Source organism: Zeus faber (genome assembly GCF_960531495.2).
Source record: "Zeus faber genome assembly, chromosome: 9".
Classification (NCBI taxonomy): Eukaryota; Metazoa; Chordata; class Actinopteri; order Zeiformes; family Zeidae; genus Zeus; species Zeus faber.
In genome coordinates this window covers 3,444,065-3,466,442 of record NC_137197.1, presented here as the reverse complement: position 1 = coordinate 3,466,442, position 22,378 = coordinate 3,444,065, and the positions used below count along the sequence as shown (strand labels likewise).

The 22,378-nt window shown below is 42.9% G+C and overlaps 1 protein-coding gene across 1 annotated transcript in view; it reads left to right on the top strand.

Moving 5' to 3' along the window:
- cog6 (component of oligomeric golgi complex 6) overlaps positions 1–22,378 on the top strand; it is a 45,214-nt gene that overhangs the window by 18,807 nt on the left and 4,029 nt on the right. The window contains exons 10-18 of the mRNA XM_080006246.1: positions 387–478; positions 1,414–1,478; positions 1,585–1,676; positions 2,109–2,226; positions 5,256–5,387; positions 5,838–6,005; positions 7,349–7,456; positions 10,752–10,805; positions 11,315–11,394. Coding sequence (XP_079862372.1) covers positions 387–478; positions 1,414–1,478; positions 1,585–1,676; positions 2,109–2,226; positions 5,256–5,387; positions 5,838–6,005; positions 7,349–7,456; positions 10,752–10,805; positions 11,315–11,394 — 909 coding nt within the window. The remainder of the gene's footprint in view (positions 1–386; positions 479–1,413; positions 1,479–1,584; positions 1,677–2,108; positions 2,227–5,255; positions 5,388–5,837; positions 6,006–7,348; positions 7,457–10,751; positions 10,806–11,314; positions 11,395–22,378) is intronic.

The following is a 22,378-nucleotide window of genomic DNA, read 5'->3' as shown; positions in this document are numbered from 1 at the left end:
AACAAAAAGGACACATCAGCGATTCTCAGAACAACAAATTCTTTCTCGCTCCCCAACGGCTTCACGCGCACGAGCACACGCACACGCACACACACACACACACACACACACACACACACACACACACACACACACACACACACACACACACACACACACACACACCTCACGCACACACACACACACACACACACAAAGATACACTCACAATAACACAGACGGCCACAGATTTGTGACATCGTTTAGGTTAACCTCCTTGTTTACACGTCCCACCGCTGTTGTGTAATTGGTGCGCGCGGTGTGCAATCAGAGTTGAACTGCGGTGACCTGCGCTCTGCTCTGGCTCCGGCTCTGGCTCTTTGGGCCGGCCCTGGTGCTTTTTGCAGGTACATCGGAGACATGCTGGCCTGGCTGCATCAAGCCACAGCCTCGGAGAAGGAGCATCTGGAAGCGCTGCTGAAGCAAGTCACACTGCAGGGTACGCTCCTTCCAAAGTCAAATCAAGTCAAGTTTATTTGTACTGTGAAGCCCTTCATCACAATACGGTCTCAAAGGTCGTCACAAACCCACCTTTTACAAAAAAAATCAACGCCACCCCCTAGGCTGTACCACATTTGGGCAAGGCTGAACTCGGGAACTTGGATCACAGATCGAGCCCCCTGGGACCACTTCACAGACCCTTTGTGTTGTGTTTGCTGAATCCAACGATTTTGATATCGTCTGTGTTCATCTCAAGTCTTCCATTGTAGTTTTTAAGGTAGCGTCACAAGATGGCGCCACTAGATAATGTCTGCAAGAGCATGTAGGCGGAGTCATAAGAGGGATGTGAAACCAGGTGGAGAAGATGTAATATTGGTCAATATTAACATATCAGCAGACATTATTCAGAAATTATTCAGAAATGACTGACCGCTGGTTGCCTCCATTGACCAATCAGAACTGAGGGTATACCATACCTACCTACCCATACCATATTAATGTTGTAGCTTGAATGTTATTCTCCCTTGTAAGTCGCTTTGGATAAAAGCGTCTGCTAAATGACTAAATGTAGTGTAATGTAATGTTAGTCACTTTATTGTTTGGTGTTGCTATAATCTTTTTCAATGTCTCGCTTTTTATATGAATGAATTGCGTGTATTCATTTGTGCGCTATTTGCAAACAAAATATAAAGGAAGTTTTAAGCTGTCATTTATTGAAAATGGTAAATGTCCAGCTGAGCAAACTAGTGGAGTGGAGTGACCGGGCGCTCCCATTTTCTCCCACTTGAGTAGGATTTCGCAAATGAGCGATGCAAAATGTAGACACATGCAGTAAGACGGCTTCCGTGGGTTCGACAGTCGGATCCATTGTCGGACACGGCGTACAGACAGCTTTGTGGCCATGGTTGCATTCAAATGTCCTCCCGTCCCCAGATGTGGAGGAGAACATTCAGGAGGTGGTGGGACACATCACTGAAGGAGTGTGCAGGCCGCTCAAAGTGAGTGGAGTGAAAGTTTTCAAATTTATTTCCATGGGTGTGGAGAGAGTGGGTGGTTTAATGGGCGGGGGTGTGTGACGGAGCATGTTGTGGTTCTGACCTCCAGGTGAGGATAGAGCAGGTGATCGTGGCGGAACCGGGCGCCGTTCTGCTTTACAAGCAGTCCAACCTTCTCAAGTTCTACCACCACACCATCAGGTACTGGACTAACATCTAATCATGCAACAGCATTTGATAAATGTTCTTGCCTGAGGCTTGGAATATTATGGATTATGGATTTGGTTTTTCATTTTGATAGTAATTTCCACCCAAAATTTTGTTAGAAAATGGTTTGTATACACCTGTGTCTGATTGAAGGCTAAATTGCCTACGGCTTTTGGAAAGATATGGCTATTTACAGTATACAGCATATAGTATATTCCTTATGTTTAAATTGTCCTTGCTGATAAGACGTTTTTGAAGTTACTAAGAAGTCAGTAATCACGTACCCCATTGGACATGTACAGTACTTTTGGAATTGGGTCAAGGGAAGTCATGGGAAAGTCGGAGCATTATGCCTTGCAGTAAAAGTAGGAGTGCTGCTTTTAGACTCATAAGCCGTCTCCTTCCTTCCTCGTGGTCTCTGTCCAGCTCCATCGTTGGAACCAGCGTGGCCTCGCTGCTCATCACAATAGAAGAAATGCACGTCCTCAGTAAAAAGATGTTCTTCAATAGTCTGAGTCTCCATGCCAGCAGACTCATGGACAAGGTAGGAGAATGAAGAGGGCTGAAAATGGACCGTAATATGTTTGCCGTTGGATAAAAGCTCTTTTTGAAAACGAGATAAATTCATTCCATTGCTAGCAATTTTCCCTCTTTCTAAAAAATTGCTCTTTTGGAGATACTGTCTTAATACGACAGTAATGGTGTTCTTTTTTCCATAACCCATCATAACCCATCCCCTAGCCATTTGCCAGTGGACTTTATTTTTACACTTTAGACTTCCTGTTCCTCGTCCTTTGTCAAATTGTGAAATGATGGTGTAGAACTAGAGGTGCAAATTTAAATGCATTTCCTTCATTGATAGTTGTTTACCTTAACAAACAATAGTAGAGTAGTTGATAACATAAAAGCTAACGACGTCACGGGGGGGGGGCGCCATGGGGCAGGGAGACCTACGCCACATTGCGCACCGCTGAGATTTTGTGACTTGGCGTGAGGAGCATTTTTCTTCATTTCATTTCAAAACGGAGAAGTTCGAGGCAGGACTCTCTGAGCCGGGTCACTCACACAGGAACATTTACGACCCGTCTTGGCGCAAGTTAAATATTTTTACTTTTGCCGTCCTCCTCGATGTAATGGACCAGATGTTACGTAGCAGATCAAGTCTGGTGCAGATATAGACAACGAGAGGCTAATAAAATTACTAAACATTATTAGAATTCTTATATATTAACACAAAATAATTTAGTTTTATACATTTTATTGGAGTCATCACCATAGCAACATTATTTTTGCAGTCGTACCTCTCCCTCGCTCCAAGTTGTTTTCCTCCTCCCCCCTGCCGTTCAGAAAGTGTCGTTATACCGTTCCTGTCGATCCAGTTCCATCTGAACGCAGCATCAGATGTTGAGAACCAATGAACATATCGCTTTCTACGCGCAGCCATGTTTGAAAAAAAAAAGGACAGCAACAAGGTTATTTAGGAAGCACTTGTGCTTGTAAACAGTCCTTGGCTGGTGGCAGAGGTAGCAGCAGCAGAAAAGTTCTCTGAAAACAAAATCTGAAAAAAACATCGGCCCTGATAGCCTTTCTTTTAAATTGGCTTCCAAATGTACCTCAGCACGGGCAGGGGCTGTGTGACTCCATGCCCAGGCTGTGCCCTTGATCAATAGCAGTCAGAGGAATTAAACTCTTAGGGTGGTACTAACCTAATCGCAGGCCCTCGGGGGTGTTTGCTTCGAGTGCAGCTAATGGGCGGATGCAGCTTTTGCATAATGAGCCCCATTAGGCGGCCAAAGGTGACGTGCGGTTCAGAGGGCAGCGAGATGAAAACCCTCTTCATTAAAAAGCTGCAACCAGTAATTTCTCCCACAGTTGCAGCGGGACCTGACAATAACGATTGCCTGCAGTTGCCTCGGGCAACCACATTTAGGCCTTTGTTAACCGTCTTGTGTGGTCGGGTTGCCGTTGGTGGTTGACGTCGGCGACCGCTCTTCATATGTCCAAAATAAAGAAAGAAAAAGGTTGATTTTTGAGCTTGATGTTCATCTGTATTTTTCGTCAGGAAAATCTGTTTTCCTGTTGCATTGATTTCCACTGTAAAAAAAGGTGAAACAAATGAGAACATTGAAATATGGGTTATAATTGCATCGAATCATCATCACTCAATTGTAAAATGGTTCCATTTCGGCAACCCTTTTGTCATCCTTGCCAACAGAGAGCTTCCAACTTGTCAAAGTCAGTGTTATGCCCACCCCCGTTCGCCTCATGAGTTGCATCTATCCCTTTCAGTTTAGTACGCTTCCTTTCACACTGCAATAATTGAAGGCGCCGGATGGAAGTTTTTCACGTGATCTGCGTGATGACCATGTATCCACAACCTACATTTCCTGTGATTGGTCTGGATAACATGTTTGGCGCTGACACTGTCAAACTGAAGACAGATGTAAAAAAGGCGCGTGGGGCTTTTTCCTGAACATTCATGTTTGACATTTCTTTGTGTCTGGAGTAGAGGAATCCCTCGTGAGGCATCAGGAAATCGGAAGCCCTGCTTTACTCTTACCTTTAGCTTATCCTTACTCTTCCTTACAGGAAAACTCTGGTATTTTTTGATCACTGGGAGTCGGTCCCAATGAGAAATAGCTTCAGCCGACAACGTCGCACAACGGGGCTCTCGCCAAGTTCTTCGGCGAGTGTGTTTTCCCTGGTGCACGGCAGTGAACTGAGTTTAAAAACTCATGACTAGATGATCAATTCAAAAGATCTCCCAACGATCGAAAAAATACCAGAGTTTTCCTTAACACTGATGCCAGCTACACATGGCAAGTGGCAAAACCGCTGTAAGGCGCCTGCTCGACCTTTCACACTTTGCCATTGACCTTTTGAAACCGCAGCCTATGATTTTCCAGCGAGATGTGATGTGTGATGAGCGGCAGGAGACATGAACCCGTTTGAAGAGGAGAAACCTATAATATGTGTCTGAGTTCCCTGAACTCTCCGTCACAGCCATACAACCATTCCATGACCCTGTAGAAACAATGGCGTATTGTCTGCATTTCCCTGCTTTGTACCAACAGGCGTGTTTCCACGGTGACCGCCAGATCACTTATTATGTGTGTGAGTGACGCCGGTCACATGTGGAAAACTTTATCCTTCCACCCTTAACATTTATTAAAACAAAACTAAAAACTTCACAAAATGGCAATTTAAGCAAGACAAACTTCTACAATGCGATGCCTTTTCCAGTGACATGAGATGCTCGAGTGGGACTTTGTCGGAGGAGGGGATTTGAGTTCAGGGAATGTGGACATTGACCAGCTATTGGCTAATTTAAATTTGTCACGTTTTATCTTAAGCTCACTCCCATTTATCACACACATTGTGCAGCATCACTTCAAAATTGTACATTTGCAAAAAATATGTCTTCATACACAAAAATAAGATATTTTCCTTTTTAGAACATAGTGTGAATTAAGTGCATATAAAAAGAGTAACAAGGAGGGAAATGCATTTTTTTTTTGTGTGTCGTGAGACATTGACCCTTAACCCTGCTCCCTTTTGCCCCTGGTCGTCTAGGTGGAGCTGCCTCCACCGGACCTGGGTCCCACCACCTCCCTGATCCAGACCCTGTCGCTGCTCAGGGAGGTCCTGGCTTCGCACGACTCCTCCGTGGTGCCCCTGGACGCCCGCCAAGCCGACTTTGCTCAGGTAAACACACTCACACACGGTCAGTTCGGGTATTGGAAGCTACATTTCTTTGAGTTCTAGTACAGATTGCTCCCTTTTGGCTACTTAAAACTAAATCAGATATAACATGAAGCTGTCAATGTAATTCTCAGTTACAGTGGATTCTGTTTGTTTGTTTGTTTGTTTGTTTGGTTGGTTGTTGAGGTTGAGGTTGAGCTCTAGGCAACACATTTTTCTTACTATCAGCCTTAGGTAGTGGGGCACTTTCACACATGCACATCATCTGTTAAAGTTGTGGGGGAATGATTCACATAAAGGATCAGTTATTTTCCAACCCAGATCTTATAAAAATGTTGGTTACCGTCATTTATGTAATTTAAAATGCTTTACTATTGAGAAAATCCCATTTTCTCTCTAAGTTCTGTTTCCCTGTGAGTTTACTGGATTGTGTTCCCTGCGTCCCGCCCACAGGTGCTGTCCTGTATCCTGGACCCCCTCCTGCAGCTCTGCACCGTGTCGGCCAGTAACCTGGGCACGGCGGACATGGCCACCTACATGGTAAACTCGCTGTATGTGATGAAGACCACGCTGGCGCTCTTCGAGTTCACCGACAAGAGGCTGGAGATGCTGGAGTTCCAGGTACAGCCACCGCCATCCCGGATAAAATAAGAAAGACATGGGTTTATTTATCATGAAGGAATTTGCAGTCGGAAACAGGAGTGAGGGGAAAAAAACAACTGATAGTAAAAAATGAAAAGGTAAATAAAATGGTGAGTAACAAAAAAATTCATAATAAAAAAAACATAATAGTTAAAGATAAAATACGACAATGCGCAAACATTCTGCTGCTTCTGGTAAAATTTAATCGGTTTTTCACTAGTTCCCGCTCAAATGTGGATCGATCCAACCATCGACTTGAACCATGAGATGTCTGAGACGTCCTGGTTGTGACGACACCTCCGCCGTGTCCGTGGGTCCAGCGGTCGTTACGGGCCAAAGAAAAAAATTTGAATGTGTTGCGTTGCGTTTTCAATTTCAGTGGTGCTCCTCAATTTTGCCCTTGTTCTCCTAAAATCTTCAGTCGGGAGCACCGGTGCTACCAGCGGAAAAAAAGTTATTCTGGAGCCCTGGAGGCTGTCTCTTCTTTATTAAGAAGTTTGACGGTCACGTTTTATTTCACATGTTCTGTTGTGTCCATTTATATCCAGAGTGTAATTCTATTCCAGTCGGCCAAAGATCTTTGTCTCCAGCTTGCCATAGATCCTATTATTCTGTCCTTTACCTTTTATTATGTAGGCCTGCATGACAAATGGAATCATGAAATAATTTTCATGTAATCCAGCTCAGTTTTTCACCGTCACATTGTCCCCGCGCACGGTGACATTGTGTGTCAAAACTAGTTAATTATTCTAATTCCTTTCACTGGGAGCCTTAGAAATCTTTTATTAAAAGATGAAATTGCCCCGCCACAGAAAGGATCATTGAAATTGTCATTTATTTTCATTTTGACTCAAATGCAGCATCTATCCATCCCTTTTTCTCCCTTTCTCTATCTCTCTATTGTAACCGAGCTGCACAAGGGCTTCTATACAAGTTTCATTATCAAGCGCACAGCGCCGCTCTATTACCACAAGTACCATCCAGCCACAATACAGGCCCGAATTGGGGTGTGTGTGTGTGTGTGTGTGTGTGTGTGTGTGTGTGTGTGTGTGTGTGTGTGTGTGTGTGTCTGTGTCTGTGTGTCTGTGTATGTGTCTGTGTGTGTCTGTGTGTCTGTGTGTCTGTGTGTGTCTGTGTGTCTGTGTGTCTGTGTGTCTGTGTCTGTGTCTGTGTGTGTGTCTGTGTCTGTGTCTGTGTGTCTGTGTCTGTGTCTGTGTGTCTGTGTCTGTGTGTCTGTGTGTGTGTCTGTGTCTGTGTGTGTGTCTGTGTCTGTGTCTGTGTGTCTGTGTATGTGTGTGTGTGTGTGTGTGTGGGATTTACAGATCGAGGCCCACCTCGACACGCTGATCAACGAGCAGGCGTCCTACGTCCTCACCAGAGTTGGACTCAGCTACATCTACAGCTGCGTCCAGCAGCACGGGGCCGAGCAGGTCAACACACACACACACACGCACGCACGCACTCACACACACACACACACACACACACACACACACACACACACACACACACACACACACACACACACACACACGCGCACACGCACTCACACGTGCACTCTGCTGAGGTTTCTGTTGCTACTCCATCTGTACCAGGGGTCCCCAACCTGGGGTGCCAGACCCCCATAAAGGGTCACCATTTGCAGCACCATGTTTCCTACAAGTTGTCATAATATTAAGTGTGAAATATTTGTTCTTTTTCACATTAAAGGGTAGATGTTTGTTCCCATCGTTTATAACTGTTCACGGCACGGCCCTGTTGGGAAACCGTACAGTAATAATGCAATAGTGTACACCATTATATATAAAATATCAATCTGATGGAGCTCAGCTGGTTTCTCTAGCACAGTTTTTAAATGGTGAGCGGATGCTGTGCTATTAATGGGTGCAGTGGGATTATTATGGTGATAATAAATTCCTTCCTCATAGCCGTGGTTGAGTGAGGAGTCCAGGAACGGCCGGTCATGTCGGGACATGCCACGCCCCGCGCTCCCATTTCAGCCTCCTTATTCCACTTACCATGCCCGTCTGTCATTCCCTCCCATGTGTCGGCAGTTTCCTCTCGGGGTCCGCCCTCTTTCATCTTTTTTGCTATTTTCAACCATTTCATGTTTTTCATCTCTGTGCGCAACACTTTGAATTATCGCCACCTCCATCCATTTTTGACAGTTCATCGTTTTTCACCGCGTTCCTCCGCCTCTAAACCGTCGCGTGAGGTGTCACTTCTTATCACTTATCACTGGTACTGCTGACAATCAGCCCAGTTTATCAGAGTGATGGTTTTACGTGACTGACCGCAGCCCCGGCTTCTGTTTGGATTAAAGTTGAGGATGAAATGGCTGGAGGCGGTGTTTACACTCTAGGGCATCTTAAATGTCCAGAATAAAGACCTCCTCCATTACACCACACTGTCACACGCTCACACACACACACACACACACACACACACACACACACACACACACACACACACACACACACACACACACACACACACACACACACAGTCTATCACGCCGAAGGAGTGTTTAGTAAATGTGAAACCAAGTATCAAATTGGCTCAAGCTCAAGATTATGTGGCTCAAGATTATGTGGCTCAAGATTATGTGGAAAAGTGCCAGGATGACATCATATTATAGATGATAGCGCTGGCATGAATGTCCCATATTGCGCTGCAACACTGTAGACCAGGGGTTCTAAAACTATGGTCCTGAAACCCGGGGGGGTCGCCAAAAATTTTTATTTCTATCTATCTATTTATTTATTTATTTAAATTATTATTATAATATATTTTAATGAAACTATTTTAAACAAAATAAAAATACATTTTCAGAAATAATTCAGTTATTTAAATTAAATTATTCAGTAGATGCACATCGAAGAACTTCTCAGTTGGCCACATTTTCCGAGACCGAGAGAGACGCGCTTGCCTGTGTGTGTGTGTGTGTGTATTTTTTCTCCTTATTATTTCATGTCATAAATGTTTGGATGTTTGAGCATGCATACATAATCTTAAGTTAAAAATAAATGTATATACAGGTACTCCTCACTTAATGACCGAGGTCCGTTCCTAGCACCGGATCGTTTAGAGAATTGGTCGATAAGCAATGACCCGTATTATTTCACGGTAAGGGGTATAGTATATATAGTATATATAGTATATATATATAGTATATATAGTATATAAAGTGTATATAGTATATATAGTGTATATAGTATATATAGTAAATATAGTGTATATAGTGTTATTTCACGGTTAGGGGGCGTGGCAGTTGCGAATGCTAGTGTAGTGAATACTGACAGACTGCGGGAGCGAGACTGAGACTGAGAACATAGATGAGATGTATACAGTGTATATAGTGTATATAGTGCATATAGTATATAAAGGGTGATGAGATTCTTGGTATTGTACACAGTGTACAATACAGACTGGTCAGAGAGCTGGTCCTAAGTCTGAACAGTCGTTAAACAGGTTGGTTGTTAAGTGAGGAGTACCTTTACTTTTATTTTCAGTTCATGGATAAGGATTTTTTTCATATCCCACCCTGTCCTTGTAGTCATTTGTACGCTTTACACATTTCAAATACTAAACCAGCACCTATTGCATGAATGAGAGGACCGAACAGGACAAGCCCAAATAAAGACGTTAATCTGATAAAGTTGGACAAGGCAATAATATGTTTTCTTCCTGCTTATAAAACAAACACACTCTTGTCTCTCTCTCTCAGGTGGAATACCAAGCTGTTCCACTTGGGGCTCCCCCTGGAGGCCTGGAGCACTTCGGTTGTGCTGACTGCATCTGCAGATGCTGATGCGTTTGTTTTCGTGCTTTGTGTGTTTTTGACTTTGCGTTGTTTCTGTATTTGCAGCCGGTTTCCTGTTCACGTATTTTTTTGGGATATCTGCAGCAAGGTTCAGTTGTGTTTGTTTTGGACTTTCGTGTGTGTCGTTGAATCGGCATCGTTTCTGAAGGCTCAGCGTGTTTCTCCGACAGGGCCGTCGTAGCGCGCTTGCCCTTGCCGGCCGCTGCTCCGACACGCGCTCTGCACGCCGTGCATTTCTGACTCGCAACTGATTGCAATAATTGGTGCATTTCAGAGCAGCCTAATGTACGCAGCCCCGGGTGAGAGCACCTGGTGGAGTGGTATTGTGTTGACAAAGTGCTACACACATACACACACACACACACACACACACACACACACTACTGTCTACTCTCACAGTTGTACAATATGGGTCTTGATGATATCATAATGATTCGGAGAGAAGACTTTTATCTTTAATGTTCGCAAGTCAAAATGGAACCACACAGGACGATGGAAGCAGTAAGGGTTATTGATGTGTTTCTTGTTATAAACAACCCTTTTCTTTATTAATTCTGAACCAATTCTCATGTCTAACATCGCGAAAGAGCACTTCCCTCTTTTTATCTTTTTCGAAAACGAAACGATCTTGTAGACCCGCGACACGACACCCAGAGCCCCAGAGCAACCGTCAGTTGATTTAATCTGTGCCGTGCGGTTCCACTGTCTTGTTTCACCGGCAATTCAGAGCGAGTGGAGACGCCGACGGCCAGCACCGCCGGGTGAAACCGAACTCGCCGCAACCCGCAGACCTAAATAAATCAACATCTTCTGCCACTTACCCTCTGTTTGCGCCCGTGATTCACCCTCATTGCTGTTCCATCACCGTGACCCTGAGATGCACTGTTTTCCCATTATCACAGGGGCCGCTGTCCAACCTCCCCGGCATGGATAGCTCTTCTCTGAAAGCAGCCATGGTGAGCTACGTCTGTATCCACCGCTCTGTGTTGGTCTCCTGGTGGCTGAGCGTTGGGATCGACCCACCTGCCCTTTGCTGTGGGCCTGCGCTCTCTTTCTCTGTCCTCCCCAAATTCAAACGAGAAGGTTGACGCCCGGCCCCCGGTCGATGGATGAAGGGTTCTCATCATAAAGATCTTCTTAGATCTCATTATATCCTCCCTCTGCAGCCATGCATTGAGTTAACCCGTAGCTGCCTCTGTGCATGACACATAGGGATCAAATTGGTGTCGAGCTTCTCGTCTGAATTTGGGGCGAGATGGACAATTCGCAAATTCCCCCAAAAATTCAATATCTGTTTGACATAGGAAATTTACTTTATATCAATGTTTAGTATAATTGAATCTGAGTCTCTTCCTTATGACCAAGCCCTATATCATTACCTTTATTTATTATTACACACCTTTTTGTTAAAGAACTCAGTGGTGGGATATCCCTTTAATCTCAGTTTCTCCTCCACGCGATCCAGGTCCAGTTCGATCGCTACTTGTCGTCACCTGACACGCTCGTCATGCCCCAGCTCAACTTCCTGCTCAGCGCTGCCATCAAGTAAGTGTCTGTCCACCGGTTCACACCAGGGATGAAAGGTTCGGCTCTTTTTTGAGATTTTCCTTTACTGAGTTCTTGAAAAATCACTCAGTAAAAAAGTCTGTAGAGTCGGTTCAGCTCTGAGTTGTGAGTGGAATTCTTACAGGAACTCACAGAGTGAATCCAGATTGAGACGGAGTGATCCAGGTTCAAACGGAGTGAATCCAGGTTCAAATTGAGTGAATGCAGGTTCAGATGGAGTGAATCCAGGTTCAAACTAAGTGAATCCAGATTCAAACACGAGTGAATCCGGATTCAAACACGAGTGAATCCAAGTTCGGATGGAGTGAATCCAGATTCAGACGTAGTGAATCCAGGTTCTAACGGAGTGAATCCAGATTCAAACACGAGTGAATCCAGATTCAGACGTAGTGAATCCAGATTCAAACGGAGTGAATCCTGATTCAAACGGAGTGAATCCTGATTCAAACACGAGTGAATCCAGGTTCGGATGGAGTGAATCCAGGTTCAAACGGAGTGAATCCAGATTCAAACACGAGTGAATCCAGATTCAAACGGAGTGAATCCTGATTCAAACGTAGTGAATCCTGATTCAAACGTAGTGAATCCAGATTCAAACACGAGTGAATCCTGAATAAAACAGAGTGAATCCAGATTCAAACACGAGTGAATCCTGATTCAAACAGTGAATCCAGATCTAAACAGAGTGAATCCAGGTTCAGACTGAGTGAATCCAGGTTCAAACTAAGTGAATCCCGGTTCAGATGGAGTGAATCCAGATTCAAACAGAGTGAATCCAGATCTAAACAGAGTGAATCCAGGTTCAGACTGAGTGAATCCAGGTTCAAACTAAGTGAATCCCGGTTCAGATGGAGTGAATCCAGATTCAAACAGAGTGAATCCAGATTCAAACTGAGTGAATGCAGATTCAGATGGAGTTAATGCAGATTCCGACGGAGTGAATCCAGGTTGAAACTAAGTGAATCCTGATTCAAACGGAGTGAATCCTGATTCAAACAGAGTGAATCCAGATCTAAACAGAGTGAATCCAGGTTCAGACTGAGTGAATCCAGGTTCAAACTAAGTGAATCCTGGTTCAGATGGATTGAATCCAGATTCAAACAGAGTGAATCCAGATCTAAACAGAGTGAATCCAGGTTCAGACTGAGTGAATCCAGGTTCAAACTAAGTGAATCCCGGTTCAGATGGAGTGAATCCAGATTCAAACAGAGTGAATCCAGATTCAAACTGAGTGAATGAGATTCAGATGGAGTTAATGCAGATTCCGACGGAGTGAATCCAGGTTTAAACTAAGTGAATCCTGATTCAAACGGAGTGAATCCTGATTCAAACAGAGTGAATCCAGATCTAAACAGAGTGAATCCAGGTTCAGACTGAGTGAATCCAGGTTCAAACTAAGTGAATCCCGGTTCAGATGGATTGAATCCAGATTCAAACAGAGTGAATCCAGATCTAAACAGAGTGAATCCAGGTTCAGACTGAGTGAATCCAGGTTCAAACTAAGTGAATCCCGGTTCAGATGGAGTGAATCCAGATTCAAACAGAGTGAATCCAGATTCAAACTGAGTGAATGCAGATTCAGATGGAGTTAATGCAGATTCCGACGGAGTGAATCCAGGTTGAAACTAAGTGAATCCTGATTCAAACGGAGTGAATCCTGATTCAAACAGAGTGAATCCAGATCTAAACAGAGTGAATCCAGGTTCAGACTGAGTGAATCCAGGTTCAAACTAAGTGAATCCTGGTTCAGATGGATTGAATCCAGATTCAAACAGAGTGAATCCAGATCTAAACAGAGTGAATCCAGGTTCAGACTGAGTGAATCCAGGTTCAAACTAAGTGAATCCCGGTTCAGATGGAGTGAATCCAGATTCAAACAGAGTGAATCCAGATTCAAACTGAGTGAATGAGATTCAGATGGAGTTAATGCAGATTCCGACGGAGTGAATCCAGGTTTAAACTAAGTGAATCCTGATTCAAACGGAGTGAATCCTGATTCAAACAGAGTGAATCCAGATCTAAACAGAGTGAATCCAGGTTCAGACTGAGTGAATCCAGGTTCAAACTAAGTGAATCCCGGTTCAGATGGATTGAATCCAGATTCAAACAGAGTGAATCCAGATCTAAACAGAGTGAATCCAGGTTCAGACTGAGTGAATCCAGGTTCAAACTAAGTGAATCCCGGTTCAGATGGAGTGAATCCAGATTCAAACAGAGTGAATCCAGATTCAAACTGAGTGAATGCAGATTCAGATGGAGTTAATGCAGATTCCGACGGAGTGAATCCAGGTTTAAACTAAGTGAATCCTGATTCAAACGGAGTGAATCCTGATTCAAACAGAGTGAATCCAGATCTAAACAGAGTGAATCCAGGTTCAGACTGAGTGAATCCAGGTTCAAACTAAGTGAATCCCGGTTCAGATCGAGTGAATCCAGATTCAAACAGAGTGAATCCAGATCCAGATTCAGATGGAGTGAATCCAGGTTCAAACTAAATGAATCCGGATTCCAACAGAGTGAATCCTGATTCAAACAGAGTGAATCCAGATTCAAACATGAGTGAATCCAGGTTCAGACTGAGTGAATCCAGATTCAGACGTAGTGAATCCAGGTTCAAACTAAGTGAATCTCGGTTCAGATCGAGTGAATCCCGCTTCAGATCGAGTGAATCCCGCTTCAGATCGAGTGAATCCAGATTCAGATGGAGTAAATCCAGATTCAAACTGAGTGAATGCAGGTTCAGATGGAGTGAATGCAGGTTCAGACGGAGTGAATCCCGGTTCAGATGGAGTGAATCCAGATTCAAACAGAGTGAATCCAGATTCAGATGGAGTGAATCCAGGTTCAAATTGAGTGAATCCAGATTCAGATGGAGTGAATCCAGATTCAGACGTAGTGAATCCAGATTCAGACGTAGTGAATCCAGATTAAGATGGAGGGAATCCAGATTCAAACACGAATGAATCCAGATTCAGACGTAGTAAATCCAGGTTCAAACTAAGTGAATCCAGATTCAAACAGAGTGAATCCTGATTCAAACGGAGTGAATCCAGATTCAAACACGAGTGAATCCAGGTTCAGATGGAGTGAATCCAGGTTCAGATGGAGTGAATCCAGGTTCAGATGGAGTGAATCCAGGTTCAGATGGAGTGAATCCCGGTTCAGATCGAGTGAATCCAGATTCAGATGGAGTTAATCCAGATTCAAACTGATTGAATGCTGTTTCAGATGGAGTGAATCCCGGTTCAGATCGAGTGAATCCAGATTCAAACAGAGTGAATCCAGATTCAGACGGAGTGAATCCAGATTCAAACAGAGTGAATCCTGATTCAGATGGAGTGAATCCAGATTCAAACACCAGTGAATCCAGATTCAGACTGAGTGAATCCAGATTCAGACTGAGTGAATCCAGGTTCAAACTAAGTGAATCCCGGTTCAGATCGAGTGAATCCAGATTCAAACAGAGTGAATCCAGATTCAGGCTGAGTGAATCCAGGTTCAAACTAAGTGAATCCCGGTTCAGATGGAGTGAATCCAGATTCAAACAGAGTGAATCCAGATTCAAACTGAGTGAATGCAGGTTCAGATGGAGTGAATGCAGATTCAGATGGAGTGAATCCAGGTTCAAACTAAGTGAATCCTGATTCAAACGGAGTGAATCCTGATTCAAACAGAGTTAATCCAGATCTAAACAGAGTAAATCCAGGTTCAAACTAAGTGAATCCCGGTTCAGATCGAGTGAATCCAGATTCAAACAGAGTGAGTCCAGTTTCAGACGGAGTGAATCCAGATTCAGACGGAGTGAATCCACGTTCAGCCGGAGTGAATCCAGATTCAGACTGAGTGAATCCAGATTCACATTTTCATGCTGCCTCTTAGCTCGTAACATCTCTATGTTTTGCCCTTTGTGAATCCTACATGTTTGTACTGCGTCTCTTCACGTCGTACTCTTCTCTGGGAATTAAATTTTTTTTAAATCTGGCAAATTTAGCAAAAAACTCTCGCCTTCCACCTGATTCACCCAGTTATAAGTAGTTTCCTACTCTTGGTTGTAGCTGCATTTCCTTTTACATATTCCACCTAAATCCGCATCGTTTGTGAAAAGCAAGATTTTACGAAAGCGTCTGTCCTGAAAAGTATAGCCAATCAAAATGTTGGACGTAGTCTCAATGTGTGACCCACCGCAGACTTTAGGTACATTTGGTGGCTTTTGACTTTTTTTTTTTTTTTTTTTTTTTTTGCATCATTTGAAAGTGAAGAATCAGAGCTTCAAAACAAGGTGTCAAATTTTTTTGAAGCTATGACTTGTGACAAGGGTGCGGCAAACTGTTTGTGAGATAATCACCTTCAAAGTTTTTCCCCCACACTTGGCTTCATTCAGCCAGCTCCCAGAATGCAAATGGCATGGAGGACCAACAGAGCCACATGACTACCTGTCACATGGCCACTTGAGACCCTGCTGAATGAGGACTTGACACCCTGCTGAATGGGGCAATCTCTGCATTGGTCTTGTGTTTTGAGGATATGTTGAACCGCATCATCGACACACAGCATCTTTTGTTTTGAAAAAGCCTTTTATTTTACAGTAAGAATATACATGTTTTATAAAAGTGGAATTATTTAGGAGTTTAAAAGTGCAGACAACACAACAAAGGTAGAGTCTATCAATAATATGACTCTCTCTATATCAGCCTAGGTGTGTCATTTATTATATAAATGTGCCAAATATCTTCAAAGTTCTTGGAGTTATTATGTGGGCTAACCTCAACCCTACCCCAGCTACACCCTGAGAGCCTGTTTGGGGCCTCTTTTCATTTTCTTTTGGCCCCTGGTTGCAGTTGCAGGTAAACTTGAGAATCTTGTGCATTGCTCCTTGTTCATAATCTGTATCACCAACCTCAACAGACTTCATCACGTCATCAACTTCTTCCGTTGTAACGACAACGGGCCTATTGTTGGTCTCCTCCGATGGTTTTTGAAAATATTCAGTTTCGTCGTGACATTCAGGTGGAAATCCACTGTTTGAAATGTTCTCCAAGTCTGGGATAACGGCAGTATCAGATTCAGCATCGCTGTCGTTCTCTGCGTCGCTGTTGGAGAACTGACTGTCGTGTCAGACAAGGGATCAAAATGCTGTGCAGTACAACATAAAGAGGGGCGCCTGGTCACTCTGGCTGCAGTTACAGGACCTAGTCACGAACCCTAACCGACTGTTATGCTAGGGTCACACCGCTGGCGATGGGGCTTCTCTGCCTCCAGCTCAAAATCCACTGGCTGTTGTGTGAGCGCCGAACATTTCAAATCTCTCTCTTTTTCCATATTTAATATACATTATATAGATAGATGGGGCCATGTCTACTTGTTTTTTTATTAAAATGATGTTGTTTATTTACTTAGCAATATCAATAACCCCTTGAAAAAAAATTATGTAAATAATCTTTCCATCCGTCCCTTGAAATCACAAATTCTCCTTATTGAAGAAACATAAAATTACATGTTCCTTATTTTATTGAGAGTTTATTGACGTTTTTAATTTAAAATTATAGGAACAATGCAGTAGTCCAAGCGTCCATTTTCCCAGGATCAGCGCCATTGAGAGTGTATCCTCCCCCCTATTGGCTGGCACCCGGCGCTCAGCTTTCCCTGTCGCCGTAAGCTTGTCGCTGGTCATGGCTCCGCCCCCTGCAGCCGGATGAAGCCGAGCTCAGTTTGAAATGCATCGCAGCCTGTCGCTTTGCAGTGCCCTGTCGCTGTCGGCGTGACCGTACCAATATGCTGCAGTAACTCCCAATTCCTGTCTCATTTAAACGATTTTTTCACTACGAACAAATCGTTTTGAATCTTGCATTACTAGTTCACACTTCACCTTCAGTATGACTGTCACTGAGCTGTCCAGGTCTGGAGTTCTCCAAAAGGCTAAACTGCAAGCTGTCCGTAGGCACTGCCCTAATAATTCCCAACATCCATGAGTTTTTTTTTGTTGTTTTTTTTTTTGCTTTAAATGTAATGCAGCCATTACTGCATTACAAACAAAACACTCCACTGAACGCTCGGCGAGTTTTGATCCTATATTTATAAAAGCCGCTGACACATTTGGGGTTGTGCGAGCATGTGTTCGCCTCGCTGCTTGGAGAGCGCTCTGGCTTTTAGTGGCATCATGGCCGCTGCCGTGAGTCACATCTGCTGGGAAGTGGAGGAGCACTCTCTGTACCGCAGGTTAATGTTCTCTATTAATGGACGCGGGACAACTGACGAGCAGGACGCCGTTAATTAGCTTCTGGTCCATTTCTCACTCGTACTCGTTCCCTCAACCGTAGACTCTGTCTCTCTCCCTCGCTCTGTCTCTCACTCGTTCCCTTTCTCCATCTATCTCTGTCCCTCTTTCTCCTGATCCATCTCTCTGTCCTTATCTTTCTCCCTCGTTCAGTGTTTTACATTCCGATTTTCTCTCTCTCGCACTCACTTTCTGTCTTTCTTGCACACTCATGTTCTCTGACTATGTACCTCTCTTGCACTCTCTCGTTCTCTATCTCCGTTTTTCTCTACTCTCTTGCTGTCTAATTCTCTCTCATTCGCTCTCTCCATCTTTTCACTCTGTTCCCAGCACTCTGAAAAGCACAGGATATTACACATTTATGTAATTGAATCGTATTTTTGGGTCCGTCTTTGTCTCCGTTTCCTGTCGGCTCGGGGTGGATGGAGCTGCCGCCGGGCCTCCTTGTCAGTGCTAGGACTCAGTGGACCAATTAAAGAGTTGGATCCCCAGAGTCTGAGCAGGATTGAAGTGCACGACGCTGCCAGGGAGCACTGGGTGTCCTCTCAAGGGACCCACCCATACCTGGAGCTGGGACACACTGTGATTCACTGGCACTCACTGGTACGGACCATGACTCACTGGGACTCACTACACTCCATCTAGTTCCTGTATCAGTTGCCATTCTATACTGTAATATTTCAATATATTACACATCAAGTGGTGTCTTAGAAATACAGTGGTGTGAAAAAGTGTTTGCCCCCTTCCTGATTTCTTATTTTTTTGCTTGTTTGTAGCACTTAAATGTTTCAGATCAAACAAATTTAAATATTAGACAAAGATAACACAAGTAAACACAAAATGCAGTTTTTAAATGAAGGTGTTTATTATTGAGGGGAAAAAAAACCTACATGGCCCTGTGTGAAAAAGCGATTGTCCCCCCTGTTAAAACATGAATTAACTGTGGTTGATCACATCCTTGGAAAGCTGAGTTCAGTGTCTCCAGCCACGCCCAGGCCTGATTACTGCCACGCCTGTTCTCGATCAAGAAATCACTTCAATAGGACCTGCCTGACAAAGTGAAGTCGACCAAAAGTTCCTCAAAAGCTAGACATCATGCTGCCATCCAAAGAAATTCAGGAACGAATGAGATACACAGTAATTGAGATCCATCAGTCTGTAAAAGGTTATAAAGCCCTTTCTAAAGCTTTGGGACTCCAGCGAACCACAGTGAGAGCCATTATCCACAAACGGCGAAAACATGGAACAGTGGTGCCCCTTCCTGGGAGTGGCCGGCCGACCAAAATTACCCTGAGAGCGCAGCGACGACTCATCCAAGAGGTCACAAAAGACCCCACAACTACATCCAAAGAGCTGCAAGCCTCACTTGCCTCCGTTAGGGTCAGTGTTTGTGACTAGATGAAAGATACAGTAGATAGAGAGATAGATAGATAGATAGATAGAGTAAAGACGGATAGATTTTGATTTTGTTCTAATTTTAGTGAAAAAAAATTAAATATTATAATTAGAGGTATTTACTAGTTTAATAGTTTTATTGTTTTTATTATTATTTTATTAGTTTCAATGACTTGTACTTGCTGCTGCTTTGGATTGTATTAATGATGAAAAAAAACAGTTTTCTACTTGGCGACCACAATATCGATTTTTGAAATGTATTGTATTTATCTTACTTTGACCCTCTCATATACAAACCAACTAGAGTGACACATAAAACTGCCACCCTAATTGATAAGGTGAATATGTATATTGTATTATATGTATATAATATTGACATGCTGAATTGGCATACCAATCATTTTCACAAATATTTAACTCTACATTTAATAAATAAAAGTATAGGGTCAAGTCAGGCCAAGTTGCTAGTAAACCATGGTTCTCTTCAGGATTATTGAAATTTTCTTTAAAGAAAACTAAACACTATAAAATATTTTTGTTCATGCCAATTCACCACAACTCTGATACATCCTACTACAAAAAAAAGATCTACACATCTACTCCTTATAGCAAAAAATAAATACTATTCAGACGAGTTTAAAGAGTCTGTAATATAAAATCCACATGGAACATCACCAATCAATTACTCAATAAAAAAAGGCTCCTGTGAAAATTCCATCTCAATTTACTGATGGTGACACTGGATTTATGAACCCTTCTGATACAGCAAATGGATTCAATGACTTCTTTGCAAATGTGGGTAGCACTCTGGCAAAAAAACGTATTGTCCATACAGATGAATAATAGATAAGATTACTGGTCGTGTGTATATTTGAACCCTCTACATCCAGAGAGGTGCTCGACATCATTGTCACCCTCAAGGACTCTGCAGCAGGTCATGATGAAATCAAGGCCAAGCTTTTGAACGAAGTGGCATCTTCAGTTAGGGAGCCACTACTTCATGTCCTCTTTACAAACATGAGTTGTCCCCAAAGACTTGACAGTCACCGAGGTTATACCAGTGTTTGAGGAAGGGGATCCCTGACCTTTTCACTAATTATCGACCCATCTCTATTTTACCTTTCTTCTCCAAAGTTTTGGAAAAGCAAGTCTATGCAAGACGAGCTGAAAACACCTAAATGATAACTATCCTGTAGAAACACCAAGATGGATTTTGACAAAATTACTCAACAAACAAGGATATGTTGACAATAATATGTTCGCAATTGGTATATTCTTGGATTTATCAAAGGCTTTTGCGTCAGTTGATCATACAATTCTCATGTGCACACTTCAGTGTTATGGCTTTCAGGATGTTATGATTAATTGGCTTACTGACCTTAATAATAGAGATCAATATGTATCTATAAAGGGTTGTATTTCTAACAGAATCAAGCTATATCGCGGTGTGCCTCAAGGATCTGTTCTTGGGACACTTCTTTTTCTTATCTCTATAAATTGCTTTGCTTGGATGTCTGATTCTGCATTGCCCGTTCTATTTGCTGATGATGCCAATATTGTCAAATCACAAGCAAACTTTGGTTCCGTGATCAGAGAAGCCAATGATATTCTTAAATACTCAAAGTATATCATATACTGCGAAGTGGTTCCGGATGAACAAACTTTCCCTAAATGTCGAAAAAGCTAATTTTATCATTTTCAGAAATATTATTCTAATGTATCTAAAAATTTTGCAGAAGTGACTTGTTTCATTTCAATATCATTATCATAACAACCAATTTAGCATCTTCGTTTAGATAATAGGAATAATAATAAGAATAAGAATCTTTTATCGTCACACGACACACCACACTTCAACACATGCACATGCTTTTGGATGGTGCCGGTGAGATGGGTTCTCTGCATTTCACCCCTCCTGGCTTGTCCTTCCTCCGGGGGGGCAGCCAGGAGCGGTGGGCAGCATTCGACGACGCCCGGGCACCTGATGTTGTGCATGTTTTGGGTGGGGGTCATACTGATGTTACATGGAGGAAACCCCATGTGAGCACGGGGAGAACATGCAAACTCCACACAGAAAGGCCCCTCATCGGGAGATAACCTTTCTGTGTGGAGCATGTTCTCCCCACGCACACATCATCGTCTGACCAGGGACGGACATTTGGAACTAGGTCCAGGTCCCCCCCATTTGTTATTATTATTCATTACTACTATTATTCAGTTTTTTCTTCTTCTTTTTTTAATCTCATTATGTTAAGGAACTAATATCCAGAGTATTACGAAAACTTGTAAATCTTAGAGGGGAGGTTTTTTTTTTAACATACTTTTGTTTTATGACTTTCCTTTCGCTTATAAATAAAATACATTTAATTAAATAGATACAGGAGATCGATAGATATATGGACGGATGGATGGATGGATGGATGGATGGATAGTTACAGTAGATAATGTTTATAAATTCAACCACATACAAGTGCAAGATTCTGTAAGGAATCAGAATAAAAAGTGTTAGTTTGCTATTTAAAATAGTTTGTTTGTGCATTTTGTAGATGGATACAGTAGATGGATAGATAGATAGATAGATAGATAGACTGATAGATAGATGGACGGAAGGACGGACAGATAGATAGATAGATAGATAGATAGATAGATAGATAGCTAGAGTAAATGGATGGGTAGATTGACATATGAAATATTGGACAAAACACCAATTGGCCTCCACTTATGACAGCAAATGATTGAGTCCCTTCACTTCCTGCAGTGCACTACAGTGGGACAACGATGGAGGGTTTCATGATTTTACATTTATTTTAGTGCAGCTTTTAATGCGACGGCAATAAAACGCAAAGGTGGAGCAATTAGAAGGTCTTTATGAAATTTGTAGTTGGTCTTCCTCTTGTTCAAAGTTTTCTGCTGGGCTCCTCTATCTGGAGCGGGTTGAGCATCCATAGGGGGCAGTGTGCACCAGCGTGCACCACCCGCTCCCTCTGACAGCGGAGCCAGGGAACGGTCAATGGCCGGAAGTAATTAGAGCAGCTCCACCACGAGACCCGCTTCAGCTGAGGGTCATCAAAGTGTTGCTTTTGGTGGTCATCCTAATCGATCAGGTTATCAATAAAGTACTATCTTATCTTATCTTCAGTGAGTTGTCATGAGGACGGACTTTGATTCATCCAGTATTGGAAACTCCAGAACGATGTCAATGTTCAAATATTGAACCATATTTCAAAAAGGTTTTGGTTATAAATTATAGACACCTCAGGGATTATTCCACTATTAAATGGTCAGTTTGTGTTT